This window comes from Amphiura filiformis, chromosome 16 (assembly GCF_039555335.1).
Source record: "Amphiura filiformis chromosome 16, Afil_fr2py, whole genome shotgun sequence".
Taxonomy (NCBI): domain Eukaryota; kingdom Metazoa; phylum Echinodermata; class Ophiuroidea; order Amphilepidida; family Amphiuridae; genus Amphiura; species Amphiura filiformis.
The window spans coordinates 18,765,024-18,782,344 of record NC_092643.1 but is presented as its reverse complement, the minus strand read 5'-3'; the positions used below and the strand labels follow the sequence as shown (position 1 = coordinate 18,782,344).

General features: G+C 35.7%; 1 protein-coding gene across 4 annotated transcripts in view; it reads left to right on the top strand.

Annotated features, from left to right (window-relative positions):
- The window catches only part of LOC140135678 (serine/threonine-protein phosphatase 4 regulatory subunit 1-like), a 125,271-nt gene that overhangs the window by 90,150 nt on the left and 17,800 nt on the right, over positions 1-17,321 (top strand). For all 4 annotated transcript variants that reach the window (XM_072157263.1, XM_072157264.1, XM_072157262.1 and 1 more), the window contains 2 exons: positions 3,541-3,645; positions 15,687-15,752. In XM_072157263.1, coding sequence (XP_072013364.1) covers positions 3,541-3,645; positions 15,687-15,752 — 171 coding nt within the window. The remainder of the gene's footprint in view (positions 1-3,540; positions 3,646-15,686; positions 15,753-17,321) is intronic.

Here is a 17,321-nt window from a genome sequence, read left to right as displayed (position 1 = left end):
TGACAAAGAATCAATTTTGTGAGATTCGGCAAGCAACCAAATTTGTTAAATGAACCAATTTTGGCAAATCTGTTCAAGGAGCCATCCATATTTTACAACTGCTACAGGTACAAAATTTCTGTGAAAATCACATTAATTTAAATTAACCGATAACTTGATTCAGGGGACTGGGTAAGTTATTTTAGCCCTGTGTAGAACTGGGAAGGGGTAAATGTATATTGGAGAGCATTTAACACCATTTAAACATAGCCAATTTTAAGACATTTTCATTGAGAAATGATTGAGATATTCTTGCAGACCCAAGCTATCCTGTGTGCAATTTACAGTGGCTTCCCATAGGTACCACACCTTTATTAGGAACTTAGATTGTTTCATCAATATTTCATTCTCTCTCTCTCTCAGGTCATTGCCATCTTATGTATTACCACTTGGGTTGGATGGTTTATTAGACACTCTAGTGGTCTAATTATGGTGCAATACCACTTGTGCTAGATCTATGCAAAAAGCCACTAGTTGTATACCACTTGTGCTGCTAGATGCAGGGTATGACAAGCCACAAGTTCTTCTCTCTTAATGTGTTCTTCACATTAACGCAAAAATACAGAATGGGACTCTTTGTAATCAGCAACCACATCTCCCACCAACTTACCTGGAAGGAGGGAGGGGGGCTGAAGAAGGAATGTTTTTGTGAATGTCGGGTAGACCGACATGAAAACCACCCTAGCTTTCACTGATGTTGACCTGTGCTCTTTGGGAATTCATACAAGATTAAACAAAATAAAACAAGAACCCAAAATGGTGAACAAAATGAAACTAGAATCTGCAACCACATCTCCCACCAACTTACCTGAAAGGAGGGAGGGGGGCTGAAGAAGGAATGTTTTTGTGAATGTCGCGTAGACCGACATGAAAACCACCCTAGCTTTCACTGATGTTGACCTGTGTTCTTTCGGAATTCATACAAGATTAAACAAAATAAAACCAAGAGCCCAAAATGGTGAACAAAATGAAACTAGAGCCCAAAACGGTGAACAAAATGAAAATCAAGAGCCCAAAATGTGTGGGGTTTTGGAAAATGCTGACCCGAACAAAAACTGACGAAGGCTAATCGGACGTACTACAGATCCTCGAGCTGGACAAACTGACCATAGGTCATTTCCTATAAATCTACGCAATGACCAATGAGCCAAGTTATAAAAGGTGTTAGCTGCCAACATTGAATATTGTGCAGAAACAGGCAACAAAATGTTTCAATATCTGCTGAATATTCTCATTTACACAAATGTTTTAATATTTCTCATTTACACAAATTTTTGAATATAAAAGTCATTCAAATAGCATCAAGAAACAAAATATATCAAATGGTAATGGGTAGGCTGCCACATTAGTGGTGGTTCCTAAATTGACAGATATTCTTAATATTTGGAAATCATTTAAACATTGTGATCAAATTGAAGAGATACTAGAAGTGGGATTTCCTGCTTTTTCAGTTGGTTAATATGCATCGCATGCTAATTCTAATATTGTGTAGAATGGATGTTCCCAGAGGGTGCTAAAACTGGCTACCTCCAAAAGGTGTTAAAACCCCACAAAATCAAAAAAATACAAAAACAGTTCAAATTGAAATTTGTAACTTAAAACCAAACCCATTTTAGGTTTCCACACATTGATACTTTTATCAAACTAAAAGGACGTTGTAGCATCAAGCAACTGCACTGTTGTCATTAAAAAATGTAATTTTCTCAAAGTTTGCGCAGTTTTTTGAAACAAACACTTCATCATACTGACTAATCACGTCATTCGGTGTGCTATAGCCATTATTTCCTTCCCCCGATAGATAAGCTCACCCATTAATTCGTACACCATCAATATTTCAGGGCGCTCGTTTCTGCAGATCTCTGCATGCGACGGTGCTGTATAATGCGATGTATGCGTAAGATAAAACCACCATGTGTTACCTTTGTAAATGCTGTATCATAGGGCCTATGCCTACAGTATGCGTAAAATAAGAACTCAGTGTAATGGTTTATATGGGCGATTCCAGTTGAAATCCATACCCCCTATGGAAGATATGGCCTTAATTAGCCACACAAGGGGTATAGATTTTAAATAGAGTCACCTATTTAGGTAATCCTATGTGAAATTCACACCCCCTCTGTAGATTAAGGTTGTGTCTTCCATACAGAGGGGGGAGGATTTCAACTGGAATAACCCAAATGGTTTAAATGGTGGCCTGGATGAATGGTCATGATATGTGTAGGTGATGTCTAATTGCATCTTGATAACAAAGTGATGGGTTTGTTGATTGAGAAGGCAGCTCAAGTAGGTGATAGGGATATTGTGTGATAATTAGCAATAAGGACTGAGCTATTTTGTTGTCAAGTTTATTTGTGTGTACGTATATTATTGATGTTTATTTCTGGATATGATAACCATCCAATCAATAATCAGTCATAATTTTTTGTATAGCTACCTACAATATGTATCTAAGAAACTATGATTTAAAATCAGCAAAATGCATTGTAATAATTGCATGTGTACAAAAATTCAGTATGATGTTCACACAGAAGGTGATGATAAGCATGACACAATTCTGTCTATAACAATGTCAATCGTAAGCCGCTGCATGAACAAAAGAGTTTCATGCTCTAGTATATTTTAAAGTGACATGTTATAGAATTGAATGAAAGATTCCATCCGTCAAACATTTACTTACTGTATAAATAATGTTTGCATAAAATTGTGACTATTTATTTTCTTACCTATGTTTGTTTTTATTATCATATATGTTATGCTAGAGCAAAGACTTCTCACTGTCATGTACTGTACATAATGTGGAAATTATTAATTATGTGAATTGTCTTTCATAAACATTTTGTATTATAATTTTGTTACTTGAATCATCATTATTTTCAAATGTTAGCAATCTATATCAATTTCTTGAGTAATGACTATTTTGCAGTATTGTTTGTTCAAGATATTCTCTGCCTATACAATGCCCTCCATACCCGAACACTAACCTAATCCCTGTATAAACCTATGTCCTGGCAAAAACGCAATTGCGCTTTTCACAGCGCAAATCATGCATTTGGGTTCCAAGTTCCCTTTTGGACATTTTCTTTTTGTGGATTCGGAGAGTCCCTGGAACTAGAGCCAATTGCTAGGATCATTCATGGTTAATTTTTTTCATGCAAAAGCAAAAAATTACAATTAGGTATCAAAAAAGTTATAATTTGTGTTCACTTCATAATCTATTTAAGAGTATTGGTTTGAATGTATTTTGAATTCTTTTCAATCAAACATGAATGATCTAGCAATCTTAATTTACATTTTGCATTTTTGGTGAGAAAAAGTTTTGAAGAATCAAACTTATTCTTGTGTAATGCCAAAATTTGAATCTGGTTTAGGAGAGAAATACCAAACTATATCAGAACTTTTAAAGCCTAGCCCCCTTTGTGCTGATCAAATATCTGAGAAAATGAATTTGTTTGAAAGCAAATTTACTAATTATTATTCTTTCTTCTTTTATATTTTCTACAGTTGATGAGTAAAGTAGCCCCATTGGTTGGCAAAGAGATCACATGGCGTCTGTTTCTCCCGCAATTCACCGAATTATGCTCAGATAGTCTCTTCCATATACGCAAGGTAGGTAGAAAATGCAGTACACACCCCACACACACACCCCTACCATCTGGCGCCGGCAATCGCATGCAGTACACACCCCACGCCCCCCCTACCATCTGGCGCCGGCAATCGCATGCAGTACACACCCCACACACACCCCTACCATCTGGCGCCGGCAATCGCATTCAGTACACACCCCACACACACCCCTACCATCTGGCGCCGGCAATCGCAGACCTTTGTGTATTGCTATCGAAAGGAGGATGTCGGAAATGATGTTTAATCGACATACCGAAGACCAAAATGGCTGATTTTTACGTGTTTATTAATAGCTGTGTATGATACACAATATGAAATGTGCCTACCATCCACAGTTATTTTTTGCATAATTAATATCAGACGTACATCTCTTCTGCATTTGGAATGCAATTGTGACTAGTCCTCTATGGACGGTGCTCATAGGTCCATGGTTGAAATATGAAAAGTTGTTGTGAATGTCCTCGTTCACAGGCAATCACTGATGCACCCCACACACATGCAGACACACAAGCTTCAAAAGTACCTCCAGTCCACGTGTCCTTAGCTCATTTTGTACCCTGCGCACACATTCATACACCTTTGATGTTTACCTCTCATTACATTTAACCCCCCTTTCGCAGTTGCTGTCCTAATTTAATTACACAGCGCATGTGAAATGTATCATCCCCAAGATGGACTTGTTTGATGTTCTGCTGCTCCCAAGTTGGTTTAATTAAAACGACCCCAAAAGTTCACACAGAGGTGAGGCGATGGAGAGTAGCCGTGTTCAGACATAGGGTATTTAACTCGAGTAAAGGGGTATTTACCTCGAGTAAAGTGCCCAGTCGGGGTAAGCTCGTGATAAAGGTCGAGTTTGTGCCCGTCTGGACAGGAGTCGGGGCAGCTTATCCCGACCTTAACCCGACTAATTTACCTCTGAAAAAGTCAGAGGTAAATCCTTAACCCGACCGGAGCAGTCGAGGTAGATGCACGTGTGGATAGAGGTAACAGTTGAGGTAAACATGACCTTACTACAAATTAACCATCGGCATTCAATCAGTTCTTGCTCTATAACTACTAGATGAAGTATAAGCAAGGCATAAAATGCGTTTTTTTCTTCGCTGATAATGAGTGTAGGACAGTAAACCCAGCAAACACAAAAATGTTCTTGAAACGTCTATACAAAACTTTTTAATAACAAAAAGATCATGAATACGTTTTTAAAACGTTATTTTTGGGCAAACAATTTTGACAAAATATTTTGTCAACTGTTAAATAAAATTCTTTTAGAATGTTTTGCCTCACGTTTTCAAAAGAGCTTCAATTTTACATCCATTTTCCGTTGCGATTTTTACTCAAATGAAATTGGGTTACAATCGGACTGCATATTTTCTTTTAGAACCTGCACGCAACTTCCGGAAATTATCCCTGGGTACAAAATGGTCGTGGTAAATTCACGTCAGCGAGTCGTGCTAAAGGTCGGGGTAAGCTACGTATGGAAAATCAGTCGAGTTAACGAAAATCACGGGTTGTAAAAAATTTAACTCAAGTAATAATTCGGGTCTGAACGTGCCTAGTGTGTGATAGCTCAAGGGGTAATGGAGTCTAGGCATGGATTGGTGTGTCACTAGGCTAGCCAGCTATCATGGTAGCATGGTGTTAACGCCCGTGCATTATCTTCTCATCTCGTTCTTCTGTTTCAACCTTTTAATTCTCTTTAACAAATCGCTAGATGAAGTCAAATTGCTGTGAGGCTTTATTTATCCTTGTATCCCTGCTGTTATTAGTATATTTGTGGAAGGACCTTCAGTGTTTTTAACTTTTGAAGTACCATATTTAAATAAATGCCTGAACATGTTCACTCCCATATATCCTGATTTGGTCCTATGGGAGTTTTAAAAAGACTCAGTGATTTGTGTGATTGTGCACATTATGGACCACAATGGCCTCATCCCAAAGGCATAGTTCAATAACCTCAATTAGACAATCATAGTGTAAAATTTGACGTCAAGTTGCAGAGTATGAGTTTTTGTACCCAAATTTTCAAAGGTCATTCAATGAATATGCAAATGTATTGGGGTTAAAGAACTGTGCCCTGATAGATGAGCATGTTGTGGATCCTAGTGGCATGCATGAGCTTATCTATTGAGTTCACCAATTTTAAACTCCTCTCACTTTTCCAAAGGACCTTTTTTTTTTTGTGGGAGTAAAAATATTGTAATTGAAAGGTACAGATTTCGCGCATGAAAAAGTGGTGGCAAGTGTTGTATTACTCTGTGGATAGGGTACTATTACACGCTGTGGGATTGCAAAATTTCCTATTGGAATTGTTGTAAGGAGTACCAGTTACAATGGAGGCTTATGGTAGAGTGTTGCCTTCGGGGCTATAGAAACAGCAAAGGGAAAGGCACACTGGTGCTAGTAGTATGTCCTAGTTATGTGCACAAACTTAGAAATCATGCCAAAAATTAAGATTTTGATGGGAGGGACTACGTTCAAACAAATATGAAATTACAAAGATTTATGTAGTGCACAGAACTACTACAGCACAATATTAAGATCTTTTCTTTAGACTTGTGGTTCCAGAGATATATCCATTTAGTGTCCACCCAACTGTGATATATTTTTTTGCATCTAATATCCAAACTTTTGGTGCAATTTTTTTGTAATCTGTGATGCAATCAAGTAAAATGAGTCTGATGTCAGGAATATTAATTTTGAGATGTACCACCATGGAGGAATGAGGCTATCACTTAAAATTTTACTGTGAGGAGAAAAATACAAGCTTCCTTCGTTTATGTGATGGAAAGTTGAAGGGAAGCTGACTTGCCTTTAAACATAAGGGACCGATCAATCTTATCCATTTTACAAACTTTCCCTAATTTGAAGCCGGAGAAGGTGATCTTGCACTTCCCATAATGCATTTCTCCCACTTCAATTTTCTGTAAGATTTACTATCTAGTACAACATGAGTGATGAAAATGTACTATGAACAGAGCACATCCAGATCTTGCAAACTATGTTTATTTCTTCACTATTGACCCATGTTTAGCCAGTCTATTCTCAAAACGAAATACAGGGAACCTACAAAGTAATGGGAGTGTTTGATGAAATGAGGGGATATGTCATGGTGCAAAGGATTCTGGGTAAGACATCTTCTCTGATTTAACGCAGTAGGACAAATAAACCTGTGGTAGGCCTAAAATTGCACAATTGCTACCTTGTGATGCTTTAGATTTATCCTGGTTTGCAAGTATTTTAGCGGTGCGACATTGTCACCATGGGTGTGACCTCATTATTTTGTTAGGCTCTAGGCTATTGTTTTTATTGGCTATCAGTATTTGAATTGAGTCTGGGGCATCGACCTTTGCCGCTCTTTTTAACCGGAATGACACTTCACACATGCTTCTTGGTTTAAATGATCACTTCTGTAAGTGTAAATCCATGTGGGTGAAATGCATCTCAAAGTTAGAGATTTGTAGAAATGGAAGCGTCAGATTTACAGAATCCTGGAGTAAAGAAGCAACAAATCTGACCATTTGTTTCAATATCAATTATTATTTTATAAATAAACATGTATTATCAATATATTGCAATTGTTTGTTGTAAATTTATTTTTCATTCACTCATTCCCCTTGGAGAGAAAGGAGTTAGGTGCATAAAATAGATTTTACAAAAATTAAAATTAAATTAAAATTAAAAGTTACAAGTTCCAAATATTTTCAACTAACTTGCTGTTAAGTTTAGATTAGGGATAAGATATGGGAATGGAGGGCTGAAGGTAGCTCAAATGACATAGTTAGGTGCATAAAATAGATTTTACAAAAATTAATTAAAGTTACAAGTTCCAAATATTTTCAACTAACTTGCTGTTAAGTTTAGATTAGGGATAAGATATGGGAATGGAGGGCTGAAGGTAGCTCAAATGACGCAATTAAGGTGGCATTTAAGTTATTTTCTGAAAACTAGAAAATGCTCTGACTATTTATTCTGTTGAATGAAAATTTTATGAACAATGTATTGTTTTTAATCAAAATATTGGCAAAAATAACATAATATTAATGAACACTTTCAAGTCATATTAAGCTCATTAATAATTGATTATTGATAATAAAAAAAGCTACAATTAGAAGAAATTTGAAATGTATATATTATGAAAACCATGTCTGATAAGCTTCAAACAAAAGATGTTTTGATCAGTGTATTTGGCAAACTAAATTTACCTGTTTAGACCATGCTTAGAGAATTTCCAAAAGGTTTGAGAAATAAAATGCAATTGATTGTAGGGGTAAGTCTAAATGTCACAAATATTGATTTTAAGTTATTGGCAAAAATATGATCAAATTGTATTGTTATTGTTTTCAGCATAAAATAAATAGCCTACAACTTGATCACCAGAATTTCAATTTCTATGCATCAGACTTTAAGAGCTCTTTTAAAATGCTACTGATGCAAAAAACTTAAAATTGAATATTTTGCGACATTCAACTCATTCCGTGATCATTTCAAGTATAATATGAAGAGATTTCACTGCATTTTCATCTCAAAGTAAATAGTTTACCAAAATGATAATTTTTCCTGGCATGTTCTTAAATTTGATTGCATATTATCAAGATTCAATTACAATTGCTTGTCTAAATAATAAAAGTGATGATATTTCTATGCACACAATAATTTACCGATAAAAATAAGAGCCTGAGAATTTCTATATTGAACACATAGTAAAAGTAAATAGCATTAACACAGTGTGTACATGTAAATAGCAAGTATTGCCAATTGATTGCGAATGTCGGATGAGAAAGAAATGCAAATTTGTCCTAGCTCATGCATATAAACCGTCAATTCTCGTGGGAAGGCAATATGCGTGGCTTTTGATACCGACTTGCATATTAAATATGTATGTTGATTATTGAATGAGGATGGTAAAACATTATCAAGTCGTTTTCTTTTTCCTGTCTTTGTATTGTATGATGATGTTTCTGCATATTTGCAAGTTTATAAATTGGCGTCAGCTATATAGTACTACAATATTCTGATGTATATTTTTTGGGTAAAAATAAAAAATTTATAAATATGAGCAAGATGTTTCCGGCAGATGATGAAATAGTAATGAACACTTGGATTAAGCACAGATTAAACCTCCAGATTCAAATAGCAGTCTTGCAACACTGGCTTAAAAAAAATTAAGAATGCAGAAGAAGTAGTTTTTGTAAAATAATAATGATATTATGAATAATAATAAAAATATAAGAAAGAAGATGCAATTTAAGCGATTGGTATATGTAGGCCCCTATATATTAACTTGGACATATCGGAGGAGAGATAATTATTTTCAGTTAAATCTGTGGGGATTTTGTAAGTAAAACACAATAGAATTCTTTGTCTTTACATTTAAATCTTCACTGCTGAAAGCTCTCAAAACACAAGTGTTTGTATAAAATAAAATATTGGTCGTCTGAAAATGAAGTAAAACTGAACTACTGTAATAAAGCATGTGCGTAGTAAGAATTAACACAATTCTCATGCTGGCAAATATTTCCATTTTCCTATGCATTCCACAGTGGGTAATCAAAGGACTTAAATACAAGATAATTTTGCTGATGCTGCAAAAATATTGTGCTTTACAGTAATCCATTGGATAAAAGCATTTAAACTGTAAATCTACTTTATTTATTGCTAAACCAGTGACCAGCTTTTTAGCGGAAATTCATTCTTACAATTTCAGAAATTTAAATTTTACTTAAAACTAGCCAATATGCAAACAAACAAAAAATGGATTTGGCGCATATTATAGTGGACAGCTTCTGCATTTAGATAATTTGAAGCCAGTGAATTGCAAATCATTTCCCTAAAGAAACTATTTGAAGTGGGTGAAATTGCTTGATTTCTTCTAATTAATGACCTTACCTAATCAAAAAAGACTCAAGGGTGTTAGATCATAGAGGACCATTTTACATCTGTGTGACTCACAGGGAGATGTAGCAATCTGGTTATCAAAGTTGTAGCAAATTATGGCAGGGTCCATGACAAATATATTGTTCAGTAAATATAAAATGATAAATGTGGCATGATGTTGAACATGCAATTTCATGTTTTGTACACCCATTACTAGCTCTTCAAAAATGCTACATTTTGATGCAAACCCCGTTAAAATTTAACTGCTGGTTGCGAAGGTATAGGCAAACCAAATCAATTTATCAATTACTGAAAACAATAAGAAACAAAAGAATTTAAACGCCATTTTGCCAATAAATCAAAATCAATATTAACAACATAGGGGCATTCATTCCCCTTGATCGTATCGCATGATGTATTCAGTTGTTGAAAGGCATTACCTGGATAAAGGGTTCATAAGTTGCAAGTCCCCACTCCCCCTCCCCCAAGACTTAAAGAATATGTGACGTGGTATATAGAACAGAGACACTTTTGGGCAGGATCGTAAATGGAGAAATAGCAACAAATCTGCCCAGGGTGATCTGATCCTTCATCTTTTCCTATCTGCTAATCCTAAGGTATTGAGATGGTATCGAGTAATGGTCAGTTCTTATAAAAAAGGAAGTAACAGAATTTGGAACTTAAAAGCAATATTTCATATTTTATTTTATCTTCCATTTCATCTTACAAATTTATTTGGTTGACTTTCTTTACCTTGATAAATATCTATGCTATCTCTGATCTCAGAAATTATCAATGAAAATAGCTCTAGTTACTGTCCTTCAGTTTATTAATTTCAATTCAAAGTGAAATTGTGAAACCATTGAGTAGATTAAACTCGCAAGCAAACTGACTGAGGTAGTTTGTTTGAAAATGTCAGCCAGAGGAGACCCGATACGCCGTGGATATGCCCCATGCGTGGAAACTTGTAGATCGGGGAGGTCTAATCATGTGAAACCCTGCGGCGTGCCAGGGACTGACCTACCGATTCAAGTAGGCGTTTGACGCGATTGGAAACCTCGCCACTGCAGAGGTACTTTTCGTTGTCCTTTGCTTCTAGGTCGTTTGGTAGTAGTCAAACTAACAAGGTTGGACGTCTTGGTTTTTCCCGCCTAAAGTAAATGAGGTTCATCTCATTGGCTCGACTTGTGTTATATTATAAGGGATAGTTGACTTTGTAGATGGTAGCAATGATAGGAAACCTCGCCACCGCTGCCAAAGGTTGTACATGTCCTCAAGTCACCAAGTCATATTTTTGTAGTCATGCTAACGAGGTTGGACAGCTTAGTTTTCCCGCCAAAAATGTGGATGAGTTCCTTAACGGTGTTTTTGGAAGAGTAATTATCAAACTTGAGGTGATTTTCAAGGTTGTGTTGTTTCAAATGATATTTGAGCATCAAACCATATGGTATGTTGAAGAAAAATTATTTTTGCTATGATTATAATGTCCATCGTAAGTGAAAAATTTAGTAATTTGAAGAGGGATGGAGTGAAAACAAAAGCAGGAAATTACACACAGAGTTTCATCCGCTATTGAACAGGTGCAAAGGTGGTTAGGAAGATGGAAACAAAAACGGAATTGCAAAATCAGAGCAAAGGACCTGGGAAAATAAATCAACTTTGGTTGTGCGTAACAATTCTATAAACAAGAAGAAGAATTCGGGGATTGCATACTAATCAGAATGAAATAAAACGCTTGGATGTTTTTGTGGTTGAAAACACACATTCAAGTAGCATACGCAGCAAAGCACACAGTGCTAGAGGTGTCGATTTTATGATGATTAAATCCAATTAACAGCAGACGTGCGAGTCAGCTAGAAAATCCCCCGATTGTCTCGCTATCCCCAGCCAACCGTTGGCCGCGATTCCCAACGTGGCCCGCTGATAGAGACCGCCCTCTCAATAATACATGGCATCTCCTGTAGCTAGTGCGCTAACCTGGAGTAATTGAGTTAAAGCACCCCTAATAACCTAATAAAGCCCGATTAGGGTCGGTTAGGAAGAATCGTAATTTAATAACCAGGTTAAAATTGACCATGTCTGTAGCGGGCTGCTGGCAGCAAAAAAAGGAGTCAGAAAAACAACAGCTGCCACGTTATTGGTGCGATTGTGGTATCTATGGTCCCCACTGTGAATATTATGTCAGTAATATATCTGTTGTTAGGCTAAGGTGAATTTCTGCCATGTATACAAATTTCTAAACTAACCAGACTGTGTTTTAAAGTTTTAAATGATAGCTTTAAATAGCTAATGTTATAATGCGGCAGTTTGAATTGTGCGCTCATACCGTAGTTGAAATAAAATGGTTAAAGAATACTTTAAAACAGATGCTTGGATAAAATAAAGCAAGATGTAAACCAAATTGTTGTTTTAAGTTTTTCAATCAAATTAACTTGCCTCATCATCATGTAATTGTTTCAATGAACTCTTGTTTATAATACAGGCATGAGATTCAGCTTTTCTTACAATTCAAATTTACACATTTTTATTTATTTTCAGCCAAATTTTGGGTCTTTTTGCCAATTTCACACTGTTTTTCAGCTTTTTTGTTCTACTTCAGGTTTCTTCAAGCAAACCCAATCTCATGCCTGAAAATAGTCTTGTTATGGTGCCCATCCCATTTTGAATGTGACTAATTGTGTTTCCTAAAGTAGCAAAAGAAAATATTTTTGCAAAAATAAAGGTAGCATACCTCGTGCCCGTTCTCATGAATGTTCTGATGCCTGCACAAAATCCCTCAAGCTTATGAGAGTGCATAATTATTTTAATAACATAAATTCGGGTTTTGCAAATGTTACCGATTGAAGTACTGTATTCATTCCAATAAGCGCACAGGGCGCTTTACAAAGTCATTTTGGGTGGGTGGGGGCTTATTCGTAAGGGCCGTTTATTAAACAAATTTATCTACGTTATAATAGGGTCCCGAGACAATCTAGCTTTTCTGATGCAGTAAATGTATTGCAAGTTTACACATGACTTCAAATCCTCAAGCTATTTTACTGTATCAACGTCTATATCAGTCACTTCAACATTTATAATGGTACCCTCTTTAGCAACTTGAAAATACCTTGGGTGGGCGCTTATTGGGGTATGGGCGCTTATTGGAATCAATAGGGTACAAGAAAACAAATAAGTATATAACAAAACAAATGTTGTTTACTGTATTCAATCTAATAAGCGCCTTCTGTCTGTTCAAGTGCACCACAATGGCCTCATCCCAATCAATAACCTCAATTAAACAATCATAGTGCAAAATTTGACCTCAAGTTTCAGAGTATGAATTTTTGTACCCAAATTTTCAAAAGTCATTCAATGCATGTGCAAATGTATTGGGGTTAAAGAACTGTGCCTTGATTGATATATGAGCATGTTGTGGATCCTAGTGACTTGCAGTGTGAAATTGGGTCAAAAAATATCAGTTGAAACACAGCAACGTTATCTTGACATTTTGGTTGCATTGAGGTGATGTTCTGTATCGGTATCCTGAAATTCAATTTCGTAGGGACATTAGGAAAATATCCAGTTTGACAAGACAACAAGAAATGTCTTTAAAAAAGACAACGCCATGGATGAAGTTCATGTTCAGTTTCATTATTTTACATTGACAAGTACTTGGAATGCTAGTAATTTTTTGTGTGTGAAAAACATAGTGAATTGCCAGCTTAAGCTAGATGACTTGCTTAAGCGCCCCCTCCAGATTATTCAACCGCCCAGAGCATAAATTCTGTAGAATATGGTAGATTCTTTCTTCTCCCGGATAAATTAGGTAGAAATTAGTATTTTTTCTTACTCCTTCTCATCATGGATAGATATCATTATTTGATGGTTATAGAATCACTCTTCAGCCTTACTGCAGCAAAATGATGCATCTTGTGTTGTTTTGGCTTAAAGATGCATCCTTATGGCGATAGACCACACTATGGACCACAATGGCCTCATCCCAATGGCATAGTTCAATAACCTCAATTAAACACTCATATTGCAAATTTTGACCTCAAGTTGCAGAGTATGAGTTTTTGTACCCAAATTTTCTAAGGTCATTCAAAGAATATAAAAATGTATGGGGGTTAAAGAACTTTGCCTGATAGATGAACATGATGTGGGTCCTAGTGCCATCTTAGATTGATCAAAACATCTGGGAAGTACATAATCAGCCCATGGAGCAGTCAGCTTATGGCTCATTGAATCCTGCTTAATTGGCTATGAAAAATTAATATGCATGCATAGGAAATGGGGGCAGGCAGGCACTGGTTGGTTTGCTGCAGCCCTGATAGATATGTTCGCTTTGTTACCCCCTTGGAATAGTAATTGCAGGTTGCAAGAGCCACTATGGACCACAATGGCCTCATCCCAATGGCATAGTTCAATAACCGTAATTTAACTTTCATAGTGCAAAATTTGACCTCAAGTTGCAGAGTATGAGGTTTTGTACGCAAATTTCTAAGGTCATTCAATGAATGTACAAATGTATTGGTGTTAAAGAACTGTGCCTTGATAGATGAACATGTGAGTCCTAGTGTTTGTTACCCCCTTGGAATAGTTGCCGGTTGCAAGAGCTCAAATCAATTTGCAAAATAGAATTATTTAAGGGATCCAAAATGAGCGTTTATTGCGTTTCGACAGTATTTTTTGTGGGACATGAGAGCACCTCAGACCTATCGAATTGCATTCTGAATACGAAGCATGTCTTTCTGATATCAAATTATTTTCATTTTTTAAAAATCACAATATAATACAAATTTTATGACAAATTATAAAAATTTGATATTTTTCAAATTTTTGATATATAGCAGTCCTCGAAGTAAATTATATAAATCTAATGATATATTCTTAAAGTGTATGTAGCAGGGGAAATGCCGGACGGTCAATTGAAAATTTTGACCTTTCATATTGAAGATATGGATTTTTTTTCCCAAAAGACCTACTTTTTTTGGTGTTTTGGGGAAAAATCCATATCTTCAATCTAATACGAAAGGTCAATAGTTTCAATTGAACGTCGGCTTTTTATCCCACCTACATACACTTTAAGTATAAATCATCAGATTTATAAAGTTTACTTCAAGTACTGTTAAATATCAAAAATATCAATTTTTAATGATTTGCCATAAAATGTGTATTAAATTGCTAATTTCAAAAATCAAAATTATTTGATATCAGAATGACATTCTTCAGTATTCAGAATGCAATTCGATATGTCTGATGTGCTCCAATGTCCCAAAATAAATACTGCCCAAACGTTCATACCCCAGCCCTTAAGCAATTTGGAAGGGGTAGGGGATATGATAATCACTGCAGTAGAAGGGTTTGTTAGCAGCAATTAAAATCTTACGTATTTGGATTATTTTGTGATTATCCTCATAGTGTTATTTGATGCATTCGTGTATCACTTGCTTTGTCTGTGAATTGAATTAGGAACGAATTCAATTTCAGTCTGTTTCAGTTTCAATATGTGTGGGAAATCAGACTTGTTCACAAATTGCTGCAAAATGTGTTCTTTAGAAATATGTATGGTTATGCTATAAAACATTTCGTGCATTTTGTCTCATATTAACAGCAACAAAATTCACGACTAATTAGATTTTCTTCAGTCTTGTTAAATAATATCAAAATATGCGATACATGTAATTTATAATTCGTCAAATAGGTTGATATCAAGAAGGAAACCATATAACTAAATGCTGTGACATCAAGAAAATGTTCAAGAGAGGTTTTTGATACAAACAAACAAATGTCAGATTGAAAGAATCTTTTTACACTGATACTATTGTTATGTGGCAATGTCATTCCTTACTGAAAAAACACTTATTTATGCATGCCTATGGATCATTGTGGTAGAATTCATAGTTGTCAGTAGAAGCTTATACCGCCTTTTGCATTTTCCAAATTTATACAAATTTCATTTAATGATGTAATGAAATAAAAGTACAATATATCATTTTTTACGGAATACATTGAATATGTTTCAAATAAGAAAAGTGGTAAAAAAATCTACGCAGCTGGTTGGACTCTATATGCATGAGTGAGTTTAAGTGTAGCAGTGACTAATTGATTGCCGTTCTTTATGGCATGGTATAATTTATGTGCTTTGTTTTGCTTTTTTTCTCCTGTAGGTTTGTGCAGCCAATTTTGGAGATATATGCAATGTGGTTGGAGAAGAAGCTACAGAAGAAATGTTGGTAGGTATCTTGGACCACAATGGCCTCATTCCAATGGCATATAACCTCAATGAAACAATCATAGTGCAAAATTTGACCTCAAGTTGCAGAATATGAGTTTTTGTACCCGAATTGTCAAAGGTCATTCAATGAGTGTGCAAATGTATTGGGGTTAAAGAACTGTGCCCTGATAGATGAGCATGTCGTGGATCCTAGTGTATATGGATGAATTATCTAGTATACTGTAAAAGTGGAAATTGCACGATTAATTTTTTGCGTTTTACCAATTTTGAACGGTTTCCCTCGTTTTTAAATTTGTGATTCTAAGGGACGCACCATTAGATTCTCAGGGGGGGGCATGGGAGTTTGGGTCAGGCAGAATTTTTTTTTTACTTACTTGAAATGGAATTTTTTTTTTTTTTTGCCTCCAAGAGCACCAAATTTTTTTTTCGCCGCCTTTGGCGGCGAAGTTATTTTTTTCAATTTTAATGTACATTTTATACAAAGTTGGGGGGGAAATTTATTTTTTTACTCATCAGTGAGGCAAAGTTTTTGTTTTTTTTTCTCACTAGTGGGCAAAGTTTTTTTTTTTTTTTTTCAAAAACTCCCATGCCCCCCCCTGGAAATCTAATGGTGCGCCCCTAAGTTTCCTTATATTGGCCTATACACAAAAGAAATATATTTTCGCGTTTGTTATTTTCGTGGTAGCAGCTTGGAACGCGAAAATAAATGTAGCGTGAAAATTTCCATTTTTACAGTAGTTCTTTATCAGAGACGATATCTTACACTTCCCATAATGCATTTCTTCCCTGTTCTGATTTCCTATTCAGTGCAACATGGGTCGATAGTGACAAAAAATACCTCAATTAACAAAGCTCATCCAGATCTTGGAATTAGGGATTAGAGGTACTTTTTGTCACTACTGACATGTTGCAGGAAGAAATGCATTGTAGGATGTGTAAGATATCTTATGGTTCTTAAAGGAATTCTCCGGCAATCACAACATTATTCCTTATATGTTAGAAAAATAATTATCAAGCACAAATCACATGGTTTTATTTAAAACAAACCCATAGTGACCATAAAAACGAATAAAAACATCCGTTTCTCAACACGCGATATTCAAAATTCCCGGCGCCGAGTGCAATGGCGTCCCAGTAATACAATGAAGGCTGACGACAATTGAACACAAATAACCATTACGTCATTGCACTTAGACAATTTCGGGGCGGGAATTTTGAATATCGCGTGTTGAGAGCCGACTGTTTTTATTCGTTTTTATGGTCAATATGAGTTTGTTTTAAATAAAACAATGTGATTCGTGCTTGATAATTATTTTTCTAACATATAAGGCATAATGTTATGATTGCCAGAGTCCCCCTTTAATGAAGGACCAACATTTTCCCAAAATTCTCCTTTTATAAAGACTGTTAAACTTTGTTGACTAGATTGATTCCACTGGTTAATTACTTTCCATTTTCAACAGAGAAAAATAATAATAAATGCTCAGCTGCCCCCTCTAACAAGAAGTATGTCATCAATTTTCTAGCTCACTGTGATCGCCCTATGGTGAATTAAATAGGCAGACTG